Source organism: Musa acuminata, chromosome BXJ1-8 (genome assembly GCF_036884655.1).
Source record: "Musa acuminata AAA Group cultivar baxijiao chromosome BXJ1-8, Cavendish_Baxijiao_AAA, whole genome shotgun sequence".
Taxonomy (NCBI): Eukaryota; Viridiplantae; Streptophyta; class Magnoliopsida; order Zingiberales; family Musaceae; genus Musa; species Musa acuminata.
Genome location: NC_088334.1, coordinates 8,029,531 through 8,042,500, shown reverse-complemented (window position 1 = coordinate 8,042,500; position 12,970 = coordinate 8,029,531). Strand labels below are relative to the sequence as shown.

The 12,970-nt window shown below is 30.7% G+C and overlaps 1 protein-coding gene across 1 annotated transcript in view; it reads right to left on the bottom strand.

Moving 5' to 3' along the window:
- LOC103993309 (pto-interacting protein 1) overlaps positions 1-4,425 on the bottom strand; it is a 5,455-nt gene extending 1,030 nt beyond the window's left edge. The window contains exons 1-6 of the mRNA XM_009413326.3: positions 4,269-4,425; positions 1,757-1,898; positions 1,350-1,600; positions 1,151-1,277; positions 185-458; positions 1-20 (exon numbers count right to left, since the gene is read on the bottom strand). The exon at positions 1-20 is cut by the window's left edge and continues 113 nt beyond it. Coding sequence (XP_009411601.2) covers positions 1-20; positions 185-458; positions 1,151-1,277; positions 1,350-1,600; positions 1,757-1,841 — 757 coding nt within the window. The 5' untranslated portion in view covers positions 1,842-1,898; positions 4,269-4,425. The remainder of the gene's footprint in view (positions 21-184; positions 459-1,150; positions 1,278-1,349; positions 1,601-1,756; positions 1,899-4,268) is intronic.
- Between the last annotated feature and the right edge of the window lie 8,545 nt (positions 4,426-12,970).

The following is a 12,970-nucleotide window of genomic DNA, read 5'->3' as shown; positions in this document are numbered from 1 at the left end:
GTTGACCAGTCATCGCATACCTGAAATCTCCAGTAAACAGCTAATCGATAGAATTCTTATTGTGAAGATGCATACAACTCCAAATTTATGTGATCAAGTTTACATGCATCTGTCTTTTAGTTCTTCTGGTGCGAAAAATAAAAATATCATGATCAGTATCTGTGTCAAAAATCAACAAACTTACTCTGGTGCATGATAACCAAATGTCCCCAGAACTCTAGTAGAATGAAGACGAGCAGCCATGTCAGGAGCCTGATTTGATAGGTCAAAGTCAGCTATCTTTGCAACATCATCATCAAAGAGCAGAACATTGCTGGACTTTATGTCACGATGAATAATATGAGGTTGAGCTTTCTCGTGTAGGTATTCAAGTCCTTTTGCTGCTCCTACAGCAATCTTCACTCTTTGTTGCCATGACAACACTGGCCCCGGTTGTGCTCCTTTAACCCCTTTTCTCCCTGTATACGATCACATAGCAAAATGATATGAATAAAGTAATACAAGCAAATTGCACAAATAAAGGCAATCATGAGAAGTAAATTATGTACAAAATCACAGTGCAACTGTGGAAGTGTTACAAATAAAAGATGAATCATTCAGATGGGCATGCAAATGGGGTGTATAAAATGGATGCCCATTTATGCATGTATATGCTGTAATATGTATATGATAATTTCATGCACGCTTAGTGCCAATCCATGCCTTGATTCACTTAAGGTTTAGTGCCAGTCCATTCCTCAATTCAGGTATGGCTCATGTCTATCTCAAGGAGAGAAAAAGAATTCAATGAAGGTCCATGTCAACTAGCATTTACAGGAACGCATGGACAAGGTGTCAATTTCTGTTGATTTTTCCAGGCATGTGGCTAAGGATGCCTATTGAGAGGTCTTACGTGGATTGGTTCAATATTCACTCACCATTCTTTTCAGTACAAAATTTGGATTTGAGATTGGCGTGGAGTTAGGGAATATTATACAAGAAAAGAAGCATACCAAATATAACAAGGTGTATATTCTGTTCATTCAATTGACATTAGTTCACTCAGAAATTAAAATCTATGAGCTATTATATTGCATATTACATCACAATGAATCACCTCAAGCTTCAACATCGGAATTACTGAAAGTTACAACTTGGATAAGATTCATACCATGAAGAATATCATGAAGAGATCCCATGGTAGCGAACTCATATGCTAATAGACGGAGATTTCCGTCAACACAGTAACCAACTAACTCCACGACATTCTCATGCTTCAGCCTCGACACCATGGAAACCTGTAAAAGTCCTTCACATGAGCATGGAAATCCAACCTGGAAAAGTACTAGGAGTAGGATCAATATTTGAACCTGTGCTAAAAATTCTTGGTCTGGCTGCTTGCTTGAGTCTAACTTTTTTATAGCTGTGCTTCTACCATTTCTGAGAACAGCAAAATACACTCTACCGAATGAGCCCTCCCCAATTAAAGCTTCATCGCCAAAATTCTTTGTGACTTCCCTTATTTCCTCTACAGGAATGGCTGGGACTGCAATAGGCTGAGGTCTAACAGTTTGAGCACCTTTAGGAGGAGGGTTTGCAGCATGATATGGTCCATCATTTCCTTCAAAGTGTCATTCAAATTCAGAACTAAAAAGCATATCACTAAGGCTGAGAAAAAATGAACTAACGCTATAGATGTACAAAAAATGGAAATTAAATTTGCTTTGGAATATTACTTGATACAACAAACATTAGCAACCATCCAAAGTATCCTTACCTGTTGTATAGTTTGTTACATAAGGACCACCGCTGACAGTAGTACGATGAATATTATCCTCTTCACAGCACCCAAAGCACGACATTATTTTTCTGCTAATGTACTCCAACCAATAGCAAACAGACTTGCTACTTACAAGAACCTGTTATTCGAAAAGAGAAATCCAGCTAGCAACATCACTCATGGGAATGACAACAACTTAAATGGATTTATATTGGATGGAAAATAATCTATATTAGTTAAACATGGAAAAATGCAATGCAACAAGAGTGTAACCAAAATTAGGGTAGTTAACATGGAAGTAATTCAAGGTTCATACAAAGGAAAAAAGAAATGCTTGTAGAGGACCAAGGCAACTGCTTAAATATCAAAATTAAAACCAAACCTTAAAACCATAGTTGATGCTCCATAAAACAAAACAAGAGGCTCCTTGGTGTACAAGATTATTATCCCTAGTTTATATAATTTTATTTCATTAGTGAAAATATATAATTATTGGCAGTTGGATTACATGCCATCGGAAACAGCCAAAACTAATATTGTACATTTTACTCCACATTCTTGACTATTACATCATAATTTGAGGGTGACAGTCAAACTAAATGTTCCAATTCATGATCCAAAGCAATAGATTTATGTTCTTGACACTATTATTTCACATAAGGCATCAAGTGCATATAATTTCCACTTGTTTTTCGTTACATTTAAACTACTTCCATCAAGTCCAGATGATAGCTAAGTTATTGGAGTTCCAAATCCCAGCTTTTGTCTAGGTCATCTAGTAGCATGAACAATAAGTGAAAGATTGAAAAGATATCAACCAAGGTTTGCAATAACACCTGGTACATTTTGCTATGGCCGGTATTGATAGGTCCGACAAGTTGCCTATACATGGACCAAACTGGGCAGAATGCCTGATACAGACCTCTACTGGTGGTGCAAGCCCTTGTCCCGCCCTGTATCCCTATACAGGGCGGTACAAACTCTATACTGGGTATTTTCCTTCTTTTGTTATTTTAGCTTCTTTTTAGGAATTTTTTTGAAACCCGATGTCCGGTCCAAAGCCTGACAGGTATAGTACTGGTACATGAAATTGCAAACCTGGATATCAACAAGGCTATTTTTTCATCCTTAATCCCACCTGCGATTGCAACCTTTTGCTTTTACAAAGATGACAATATGTTTACATTTCGTAACCAAGAAGAAAGGGATAAGTGAGGTAGCAACTTCTTGCATTGACTCCATGCCACCAAGAAAAATGTATCTTGAAATGTAATTTAATGGTAGCAAACTGATTGTTGATGTCATCTCATGCTCGTACCAATCTTTTGTTAATTCTAGATCTAAGGCCTATTTGTCACTTATAGAATATTGTAGAAGAATTTTTTTTCTAGAAACCTTATACAATGACAGGTTTGGTTATGCATATAAAGAGCAATTAACAAGAAAAAATCTCCTGCAGCCAAAACTTTTCTCGACGACGAAAGTAACTGATATAAATTTTAGACAAACAGCTGAATAAATGACAATAAGTTAGATGGTATTTCTAAAGGAAAACTGCAAGAATCTTTTAAAATCAGAGTCATAAAGGTACTATTCACAACTGTGCAGTTTTTTTATTCATTGGACACAAAGGGTCTAACCAATTTTCATTTGATCACAAATAAACAGTAGGGAACTCAATTCTAGTTTATGTTAATCAAACGAAAAAGAGGAGATGCAAATAAGGCATCGTGGAAACTCCTCAGTCTTTTATCCATTAACTTCTGCCTACACCAATTAAGAAAAATAAGAAAAACAAAAAAATAATAGTACTGAAGTTTTACCAGATCAAAGAGATGAATTCCCAGTTGTCTAAATTTCAGTAATTTATCCTTTTTGCAATCATTACATCACGAATAGGCTGATGACACAATTCCTAATTTGACAAATATGACTTATGAAGTCTGAAAGCATTTTGATTTCGTCTGCATCGCCATTCGTTTGTATTAAAATCTATTGTTGCCATAGGTGATAAATTACAGAGATACAGAGAAACCACTTCCACGATACCAAACGTCTTTCTTCAATTTCTCTTATTTGGTAATAACACACAATTCCAAGAATTAGGATATCTCCATAAATTGGGAAAAGTTGCATCCCAAAAGGAAGATAGCGTACGGCAACACTAGGTTATTATCATCTTGGTCTGCCCAGATATGGGATGCTGCGACAATTTGTCTATGGCTTCAATCTGACACTTCCTTGTTCCGATCTACTTATTATCCGACACAAAGGGAGCTAAGATCAACAGACGATAACCCAAATCTACATCCAACAGAAGTTGCAGTGAGGCAAGATCCACAGAGTCCCAAAATTCGGAAGATTGGGACCGTCAAAAGATTGACCGCATCGCAAATCGACCAAGACGAGCAGAAATAACTGGAACACCGAACTCATGATGTAGAATTCCCACGAAAAGAAAGAAGCCTTGAAAGGGGCGGGGGGGGGGGGGGGGGGGAAAGATTCCTACCTCGAGAGGAACTCTTAGACCGAAGGCGATCGCCTGCGCCGGCCGACGGGACTCGGAGGACGGTGGGGAGGCGCAGGATGGCGCAAAGACGGAGGGCGAAGCCCGACACTGTTCGACCTCCAGCTTAGTAGCCGTCAATTTTATCGCCAACGCTAGTAACTCGCGGTGTGCTCACCTCCCCTCACTGTCTGACTTGGTCCGGCTGAATAAATAATAGAGAAATAAATCGATAAATATATGATTTGAAAACAGAATTTGGTCATTTAATCGTAGTAAGTTAATCAAAGTATTGTGAATTAAGATTTTATCGCGTATAAAAACCCAAGAAAATAGGGAATTAAGATTTTAATTCGAATTGGAATTTAATGATTTGATCCCATGTCTCACCCAATGCACGAACCTGCACAGAACCGTGGTTGGTAATTCACCGGGGGAACAAAGTTGGAGGGGGTTGTGCGGATAGCATCGCTGTCAGAGTCGGCAGTCCAACTGCGAGCAGCTGAGGAACGAAGTTACGTAAAGGGTCTCGATGCTGCTGGCAAAAGTACGATCATGCCCGCACATGCCAGATCTACGGTACACATCGATGCCACGTTCTAAAGAGCGGCTGTTCCCCAGCGCCATCGCCGTCGGTTTGACTTTACTCGGAGAGGCGGTCTACGAAGAAAGAGCACGAAACGCGTGTGATTTCGCGTGGACCCCGCGCCAGTTTAGACGCACCACGCCCGTGACCGGCGGATTCTAGTCTATGATTCGTGGGTTGGTGGAGCCCCTACCGCATGCAATATTTGACCTCACTTTTGAACCACGTTCTTTCTTTCTTTTTTTTTGTCAAAATTTCAAAAAAATAAAAATAAAAATCAATTTTTTTTATTTTTTGGGCAAAGCTTTTTTAATTTTCTAAGAAATCAAAATTATCTCTTACCTCATAGTTCCTCACCTTTCGTCCTAATATCCAGTAATATTTTTATTTTATTCATTATTAATATTTTTACTTTAGTCCATCACTCTCGTCGATGCCCTACTTCTAGATGACGAAGGAGCCCATTGCCCATCCACGACCCTCATCACCTAGATCGATGCCCTACCTCTTCCAATCAAGCACACTATTCTTTTCTTTTTCGTCTTCTTTCTTAGTTTTCTTGTCTTTCTCATGTGACGAGACGATGATACGAGAAGATTCATCACTTCATGATTTCACCCTGTTTTACCTCCTTAGTTTCTCTAAGATATTCATCATCTTTGGCCTCATCATCCTCATCGCTTCTCTCATTTACTTCCTTTGCTTTTTCGGTATTGTCTTCGTCCAAACCGTCATCTCATCCAATAATGAGATAGATAACTTTCTCGTCTCTAGTACCATCCATCATCACTCCTATTCCCTCATACTCTATTATCACTATTTATACCTTTCTTTACATCGACAAACAAACAGACAATTTGCCTCATTGCCTCTCTTGATGATGGGATGGCGTAGTAGAGATAGAGGCCTTAATGATGCCTTGGAAGTAGTAAACAAGAGTGAGGGTGCAAATAACAAATGATGCAAGAGCAAGGATGGGAAGACAGAGGCAATGACTAAGGACAAAGACAATCACAATAGAGTGACGAGATATAAGCGACAACAACCATGGTAGAGGTCATGAATAATCTTGTTTTTTTTTTAAATAAGTAATGCATTGTAAAAGAAAAAAAAGAAACATATTTGAGCCATAAATATCTCTTGCACACTATTGTAGATTTTACTGAACCCTTGATAAACTAGTCAAGTAAATTTGTCATATAAGATCTCAAATCTTCTTCAGTGAATTTGTATAATATCAATGTTTTTTTTTAAATATTCATTCACTCATTGAAATGGTAATGAGAAAAAAAAGAACAAAGATGATCGACGAGGGATCTAATTCTTTTAAATATATTTGATCCGCTTAAATAAGATTATAATGTCTTTTAAATAAGTTCAAAATAAATTTTTATCAAAAAATTAATATATAGAGTCAAATTAGATTTGGATTTGAATGAGATTCGTGGATACTTTACCCATTATTATTCTCATCCATGAAAGATGATGTGCCGAGAAGAGAAGAAGATTCATGTTATATCATATGACAAGTTTTGAAATCAGTGAGTAAATTTTAACTCAAATATTATCAACATTGGAAATTGGAACACTAGAGTCACATAAAAAACGAGTTACAATTTAGAATGATAGATATATTATTATTATTAGTTTTAGTTTTAATATTTTGAGACAGTGATTTAGACTAACTTCAGATCAATTATCTCATCAAGTTAGATATAATTGATATTAGAACAAACCTAATGACATATTTGTTTGTTTTTTGCCTCTAAATATTTATTACAATTAAAGTGACATACTTGTGATTTTATTATTATAAAGTATTTATTTTTTAAAGAAAAATACTAGATATAGCTTGATCATCTTAAATCATAGTAAATAAAATAAATAGTTAATCTCACCTTCACTATTTATCATCAATATCTTCAGAAGTTTTTAAAGGCTTAGTCTATAAATGTTGGGGAATATTTCTTTCCTATTGATATGACATACTTGTGATTTTATTATTATAAAATATTTATTTTTTTAATAAAAAAGGCTACTTATAGTTTGATCATCCAAAATAATAGTAAATATAATAAATAGTTAATCTCACCTACACTCTTTATCATCATATCTTCACAAATTCAGGTTGAAAGGCTTAGTTTAAAACATTTGGGTTTGGTTTTTTCATTATTGTACAAGCAATGATTCATGGAGAACTAAAGAAATAGATCTTATTTCCTTGCACTGATCTTGATTGTCTAGATATAGGTTTCGGAATACAATTATAGTCATCATTGGTTATTTGATCAAATACTTATATATTTTAATATTTAAAACCTTCATATATTACTAATAACCACTAAAATTTTCATGAATTAGTTCAAGAAAAATACTAAAATTTTAGAGGCTTGTAATATCCCTCATATTTATGTTCACCAAACATTTTCACTTCCTTTAACCAACTTTAATATAAAGAAACAAAATTGGAAATTTCAAATTGAAATAGATATGCATGCTATACTTTTACATGGATAATTAGTTTCGATTGAAGTTTGAATGTAATTTTACTAATAGTCAGAAACGGACCACAATTACCACTAAGTTTATCAAATTAGTGTCAATTAAAATATATCTGGCCATAATTTTTTTTTATTTTTTTATATCGGTATTTCTTTTTTGTATTTTTTCTATATATTGAGCCTTGAAAATATCTTAGAATAACATATTTAACCCTTATTTATTCTAATCCAGCATGCATGTACGTCCAAATATTAATACTCTGTATCTTTAGATACATTTCTTCCTTAATTACTTACCGAATAAAATTTCGATAAATCATTACTAACCATTGTTATCATCAAAGAAGAGGTCATATATATATATATATATATATATATATATATATATATATATATATATATATATATATATATATATATATATATATATATATATATCATTATATGCTTATTATATAGGTAGAATGTCTAAAGCCAACTACAAGAATATTGATTTAAGCATATATATGTTTTGTTTATATAAATTTTTACTTAATTTTTTTGTTTAATTATCATTAATAATTTTTAAATTTCATTTATAGGTACTTGTGGATCAAGTCGTTCTGATATTGAAGAAGGTAAAAGTCACTTTAATAAGATAATTTTCGAGTGATTTATGAATATTTTTGCTATTTCCTTATGGCATCTACTAAGCATAGTTGAGTAAAATTGGACTCATTATCACTAAGGTAGTGTCACTTGGATATTATAAGGAATACTATATTTGATCAATTTTTGATATCCTTATTTTTTTTGTATCTCATGAATTAATATCCATAATTATAGAATGATAAAGTTTCTAATGAATAAAGTAAAACTATCTTTTTTATGCATTCTGCTTAGAGAAGTCATTGATTTGAAAGTATTTAGATCCAAAGAGCATCTTACACATAAGTATTTTATTTTTTATTTTATAAATTTATATCCAAGTGATGATAAAAAATGGATTTTTATCAAACGTATATGATATATATTTCTGCTTATATATGTCTTTTTAAATCGATTAGTTCTTAGTATCTGACAATTTAAAATTTTTAAATAAGTATAATTGTTAAGTAATAGTTGATTCATTTATTTTTGAGAGACTTGTAATAGTGGGAGAGAATATATAGAGATTTAAGAGAAATGAGATTCCAACTATAGGTTATTTGAAAGCCTGCTTATATGTATTATAGGTAACTTATGCGTATGTATATAGTTTATAAAATTACTGTACCTTACTTTTTTTTTTTTGTATAATATGATTTGATCTTATTTGATGTTTGATATAGGTGGTTTTGTAAGCGCATCCCTGTACTTTAAGCTATCAAATAATGTAGAATATCCAATAAAATGAAAATGGTCTATACCCACATTGTATTGAAAAATAATTAATAGAATGATATCATCAATAGAATCTAATTAAGCAAATAACTTATTTTAAAATTAAATTCAGATTTATTTTTGTATCTTCTTTTGAAAAACTATTCTAATGATTGCTTTTTATTATTTGTAGATCATTATAAAACTAAATCTTTTACCATGTGAGGTATAATTACATTCTTGCATAGCATCGAGGTGTCAGTAGTTGAGGTACTAATAATTGATGAATCATGACCTACTTAGCGATCATACAATATAGAATTATGTTTCTTTCATGAGTCACACTAATTATAGTTTTTTCTTAGATAATTAAATAATAAATTTATTTTTCATTCTAAAGCAAGCAGATATATGTCTGGATGATGTAAAAAAAAATAATCCAAGTCACATGAACCTCAATAGTTTGAATGTAAAAGTTATAAGATATATATTGAGACGCTTATGAGGTTCATGGTGTTAGTACAAGAATATGAGCTGACTAATATTATTCATAAAATGGTGCTCAAATAATTTAAAAAATATATACATCAATGATACAAATACATGATCCACAAATTTATCATAGTAAAATAATATATATATAATACCTATGAAATGAGGAGTTATAAAAAGAAAAAGAGAAGGGCAACTATCGTGAAAAAAATATTTTGAAGATGAAATTCGAGAAAAAAATCAGAGGATAAATTAGGAGAGAATAAGAAGATTGACCCCGAAGGATTTATGGATCTTCTCAATGCTGAAAGTTCAAATGAAGGTCAAACCTAAAAAAGCAAGATTAATTATGAAAAGAAGACGATTATCTTAATATCTTACTGAATTAAATTTTTTTTTTATCTTTTATTAAAAAAGATAAAATTAGTTCAGACCAAGAAACAATAATAATATTAGGAAAGCCAAAGCACTTGTCACCATTTAAATTCCTTTTTATAGAGCTTCATTATACAAAATTAATTTTCTATTTATCTATTAAATATAAGACAATTGACCAAATTATTTGATTTCTTTCATATTATAGTTTATCAACTAAAATAATCTAGAGAGATGATGTAAGCCATCTCAACTTGCATTTATGTAGTTGATAGATTTCAACTGTATAGTGGAGGATGAACTTAATCAATACATATACCAACATTTAAATTAAAAAGGCATGTGCGATAGTGTCACTCCAAGAATCTTGTACGTCATCAATAGTAATATATTTATAATTTAAAGTATTTTAATGTTCAATATCGTTGATATATTTTTTTTATTTAGTATAGATTTTATAGGTTACTAACTTTTTCTTATTGTTTCAAAAATACTTCAAGATACATGATCTTGTATTATTAGATAATTTATAAATATTTATAAAATAGTGCCAATTAAATACATTTTTGTGCCATTGCATAATAAGAAGATTTACATAAGAAGATTTAGGAGCACTATATCTAATGTAAAATATAAAATTAAAAGATATTATAAAACGACAATTATTTAGCGGAGTCCTTTTAAATCTTTTATTTCGATAAACAAATTTAATGAAGTTTGTTTCTAATATTATAGGTGAACATATTAAAGAATATAAGTGATGCACATATCGAATTACGTCAATCATCAAATCAAAGGGATGATCATAGGAAAATATTAAGCAAGTTGCATCTTAACTTATTATAAATATTTTAAAAAATCATAAATGGTTTGTCATTGATTAATTAACTAACTGATGACTTTTGCATGTATAAGGAATTATTGTTCTTTATTCGTTATGATGTATATTGAGCATCTGTTCTTGTAGGATCATTCTTCCAGCAAAATTTTTTTGTGGACAATTTAGTTCATAGTTAAAAAGATATATATGGCATTGTAAATCCTGTGCAATATATAGAATGTCAATGTACTTATTCTCCAAAAAATATTGATATTTTAATATTATACAAATGATTAAAGTTTTGGCCAGGAGCATTGTTGTATTGTGTATCATACTGTATAAATAGAATTGTGTAAACCATGATATATTCTAGTGTTTTGATATAATAATGAGCATTTCTCTAATGTGTATGACAGTACCAGTAAATGTTGTTAAAAAATAGAACATTTGATTTTACTATTTTAAAATGGTAATAACATATTGACTTTTTTCATTTATAGCCAAATATCATGCACTCATGTAATATTTTTTGACATTTAACCTTAAAAGTTTGGCCTTTGGAAAATATTTCTTAATATACGAGACATTGTTTTTGGTTAAAACCTAAAAAAAAAAAAAAAACATCGCAAAGTAGAACTTGAAAAAATATCTTGAAATTTAGAGGATATCTTTTAATTGGATCCACAAAGACATATTCCAATGTTTTTTATTTTTATTTTTTATATTTTCTAATTATTCAATTTCTACATAGTGTGCTATTTTTTTTATTTTTTTCTTAATTTTTTTAATTTTTTATCTAATTATTCAATTCATGTACTCATGTAATTTTTTTTTACATTTACGCTTCTATTTAGGTCCTAAACATCTAGTAAAAATTTGTCCCTGAAAAATATTTCTTTATTTTGGGCCAAAATCCAAAAATGGTACATTGCATAGCCACACTTGTCAAAACATCATGAAATTTAGAGAATACTTTTGCATTGGATCCATATGGATATATTCTAATATTTTTCTATTTTATAAAATTATTTTGATATTTTTCTAAATAATTCACCTCTTGCATACCATGCCATTTTCTTTTTAAAAAAACATTTTTTAATTTTCACAAAGAATTCATAAAATCATGTATTTTTTTGACATTTGAGCTTCTAGTTATGTCTCAAATACCTAGTAAAAATTTGATGCTCAAAAAATATTTTCTTCTATGCAATGTACTGTTTTTTGGCCAAAATCCAAAAATTAGTGCTTCACACAGTAGCATTTGTCAAAAATATTTTGAAATTTTGAGGATACCTTTGCATTAGATCCACATAGACATATTCCAATATTTTTTCTATTTCGAACTTTTTAAAATATTTCTAAATTATTGAGTTCCTACACAATGTGATATTTTCTTTTTTTTTTCATATTTTATAAATTTTCATAAAAAATTCATATACTCATGCAATGTATTTTAACATTTGAGCTTCTAGTTAGGTCAAAAAAATATTTTTTTATATTTGATACATTATTTTTAGCAAAAATCTAAAAATAGTACATCTCATAGCAGCACTTGTCAAAATGTTTAATTATTCATCTCCTACAGTGTGCTATTTTTCTAATTTCTGAATTTATTGGACATATGATAGTGTTTTTCTAAAATTTTAGGATATATTTAAATTGCTTCAATTTACAATTCCAATATAACTTGCTTCAACTTTGAACAACCAAATAGTTTGAACATATTAAACATATTAAATTACAAATGTTTAAGTCCTTGAAAATATACAACCAAATCTCCTATCTAAATGTCATTGTCCTCAAGTTGATGATACAGTTGAGAATTTACATGATTGATGATTATATTTAAATTGTTAACACCTTGAATACTCATTCTTATTTTTATCACTATATGTTAATTCAATTCTTGCTTTCTTCTACCATCATACACTATGCTTTTTGGAGGTAATATAATATGATCGAAATCTAATCATATATAATATTGTTTGCTTCTCATCGGAAATTTTTTTTATCTTTGTAGGTGTTTTTTAAGGTGCATATTGTATAAAATTTTTCACAAATTAAATATGAATTAGCATTAATATATCCAATTGTAGCCATGAGAACATGAAATTATCAAAATATCAAAACATCGACATAAATAAAGTTTTTTTTTTACAAATCTACTATAATTGTCTCAAATGATGTCTACACTTAAAATTGGATAGTATGAGGAAAGACATTGTAGTATCAATCCTTGTCCTTCGTTTTGGTAAGTTGATCTTCATCAATACTTATCATAATTAATTTTAAACTCTTTTATGATAGATGTAGAACTATTTAGTAATCTTCCTCCATTTTAATCATAAAGGTATTAATATGTAAGTCTCGAAAATCCTTATGGTGAACTTTGTATAACGACAATTAGGAAAAAAATGTAGACCTTTTCAATTTTAGATATCGAAATAAAACCTCCTTTATAATTTTTTTCTTAATTTTTACATGTATTTATTAAACTCGTACATAATAGGGGATCTAACAATAACCAGGAATAATTTTACAACCTCTCTATCTTGCTAATAAGATTTTTAGATATATGAACTATGCAATA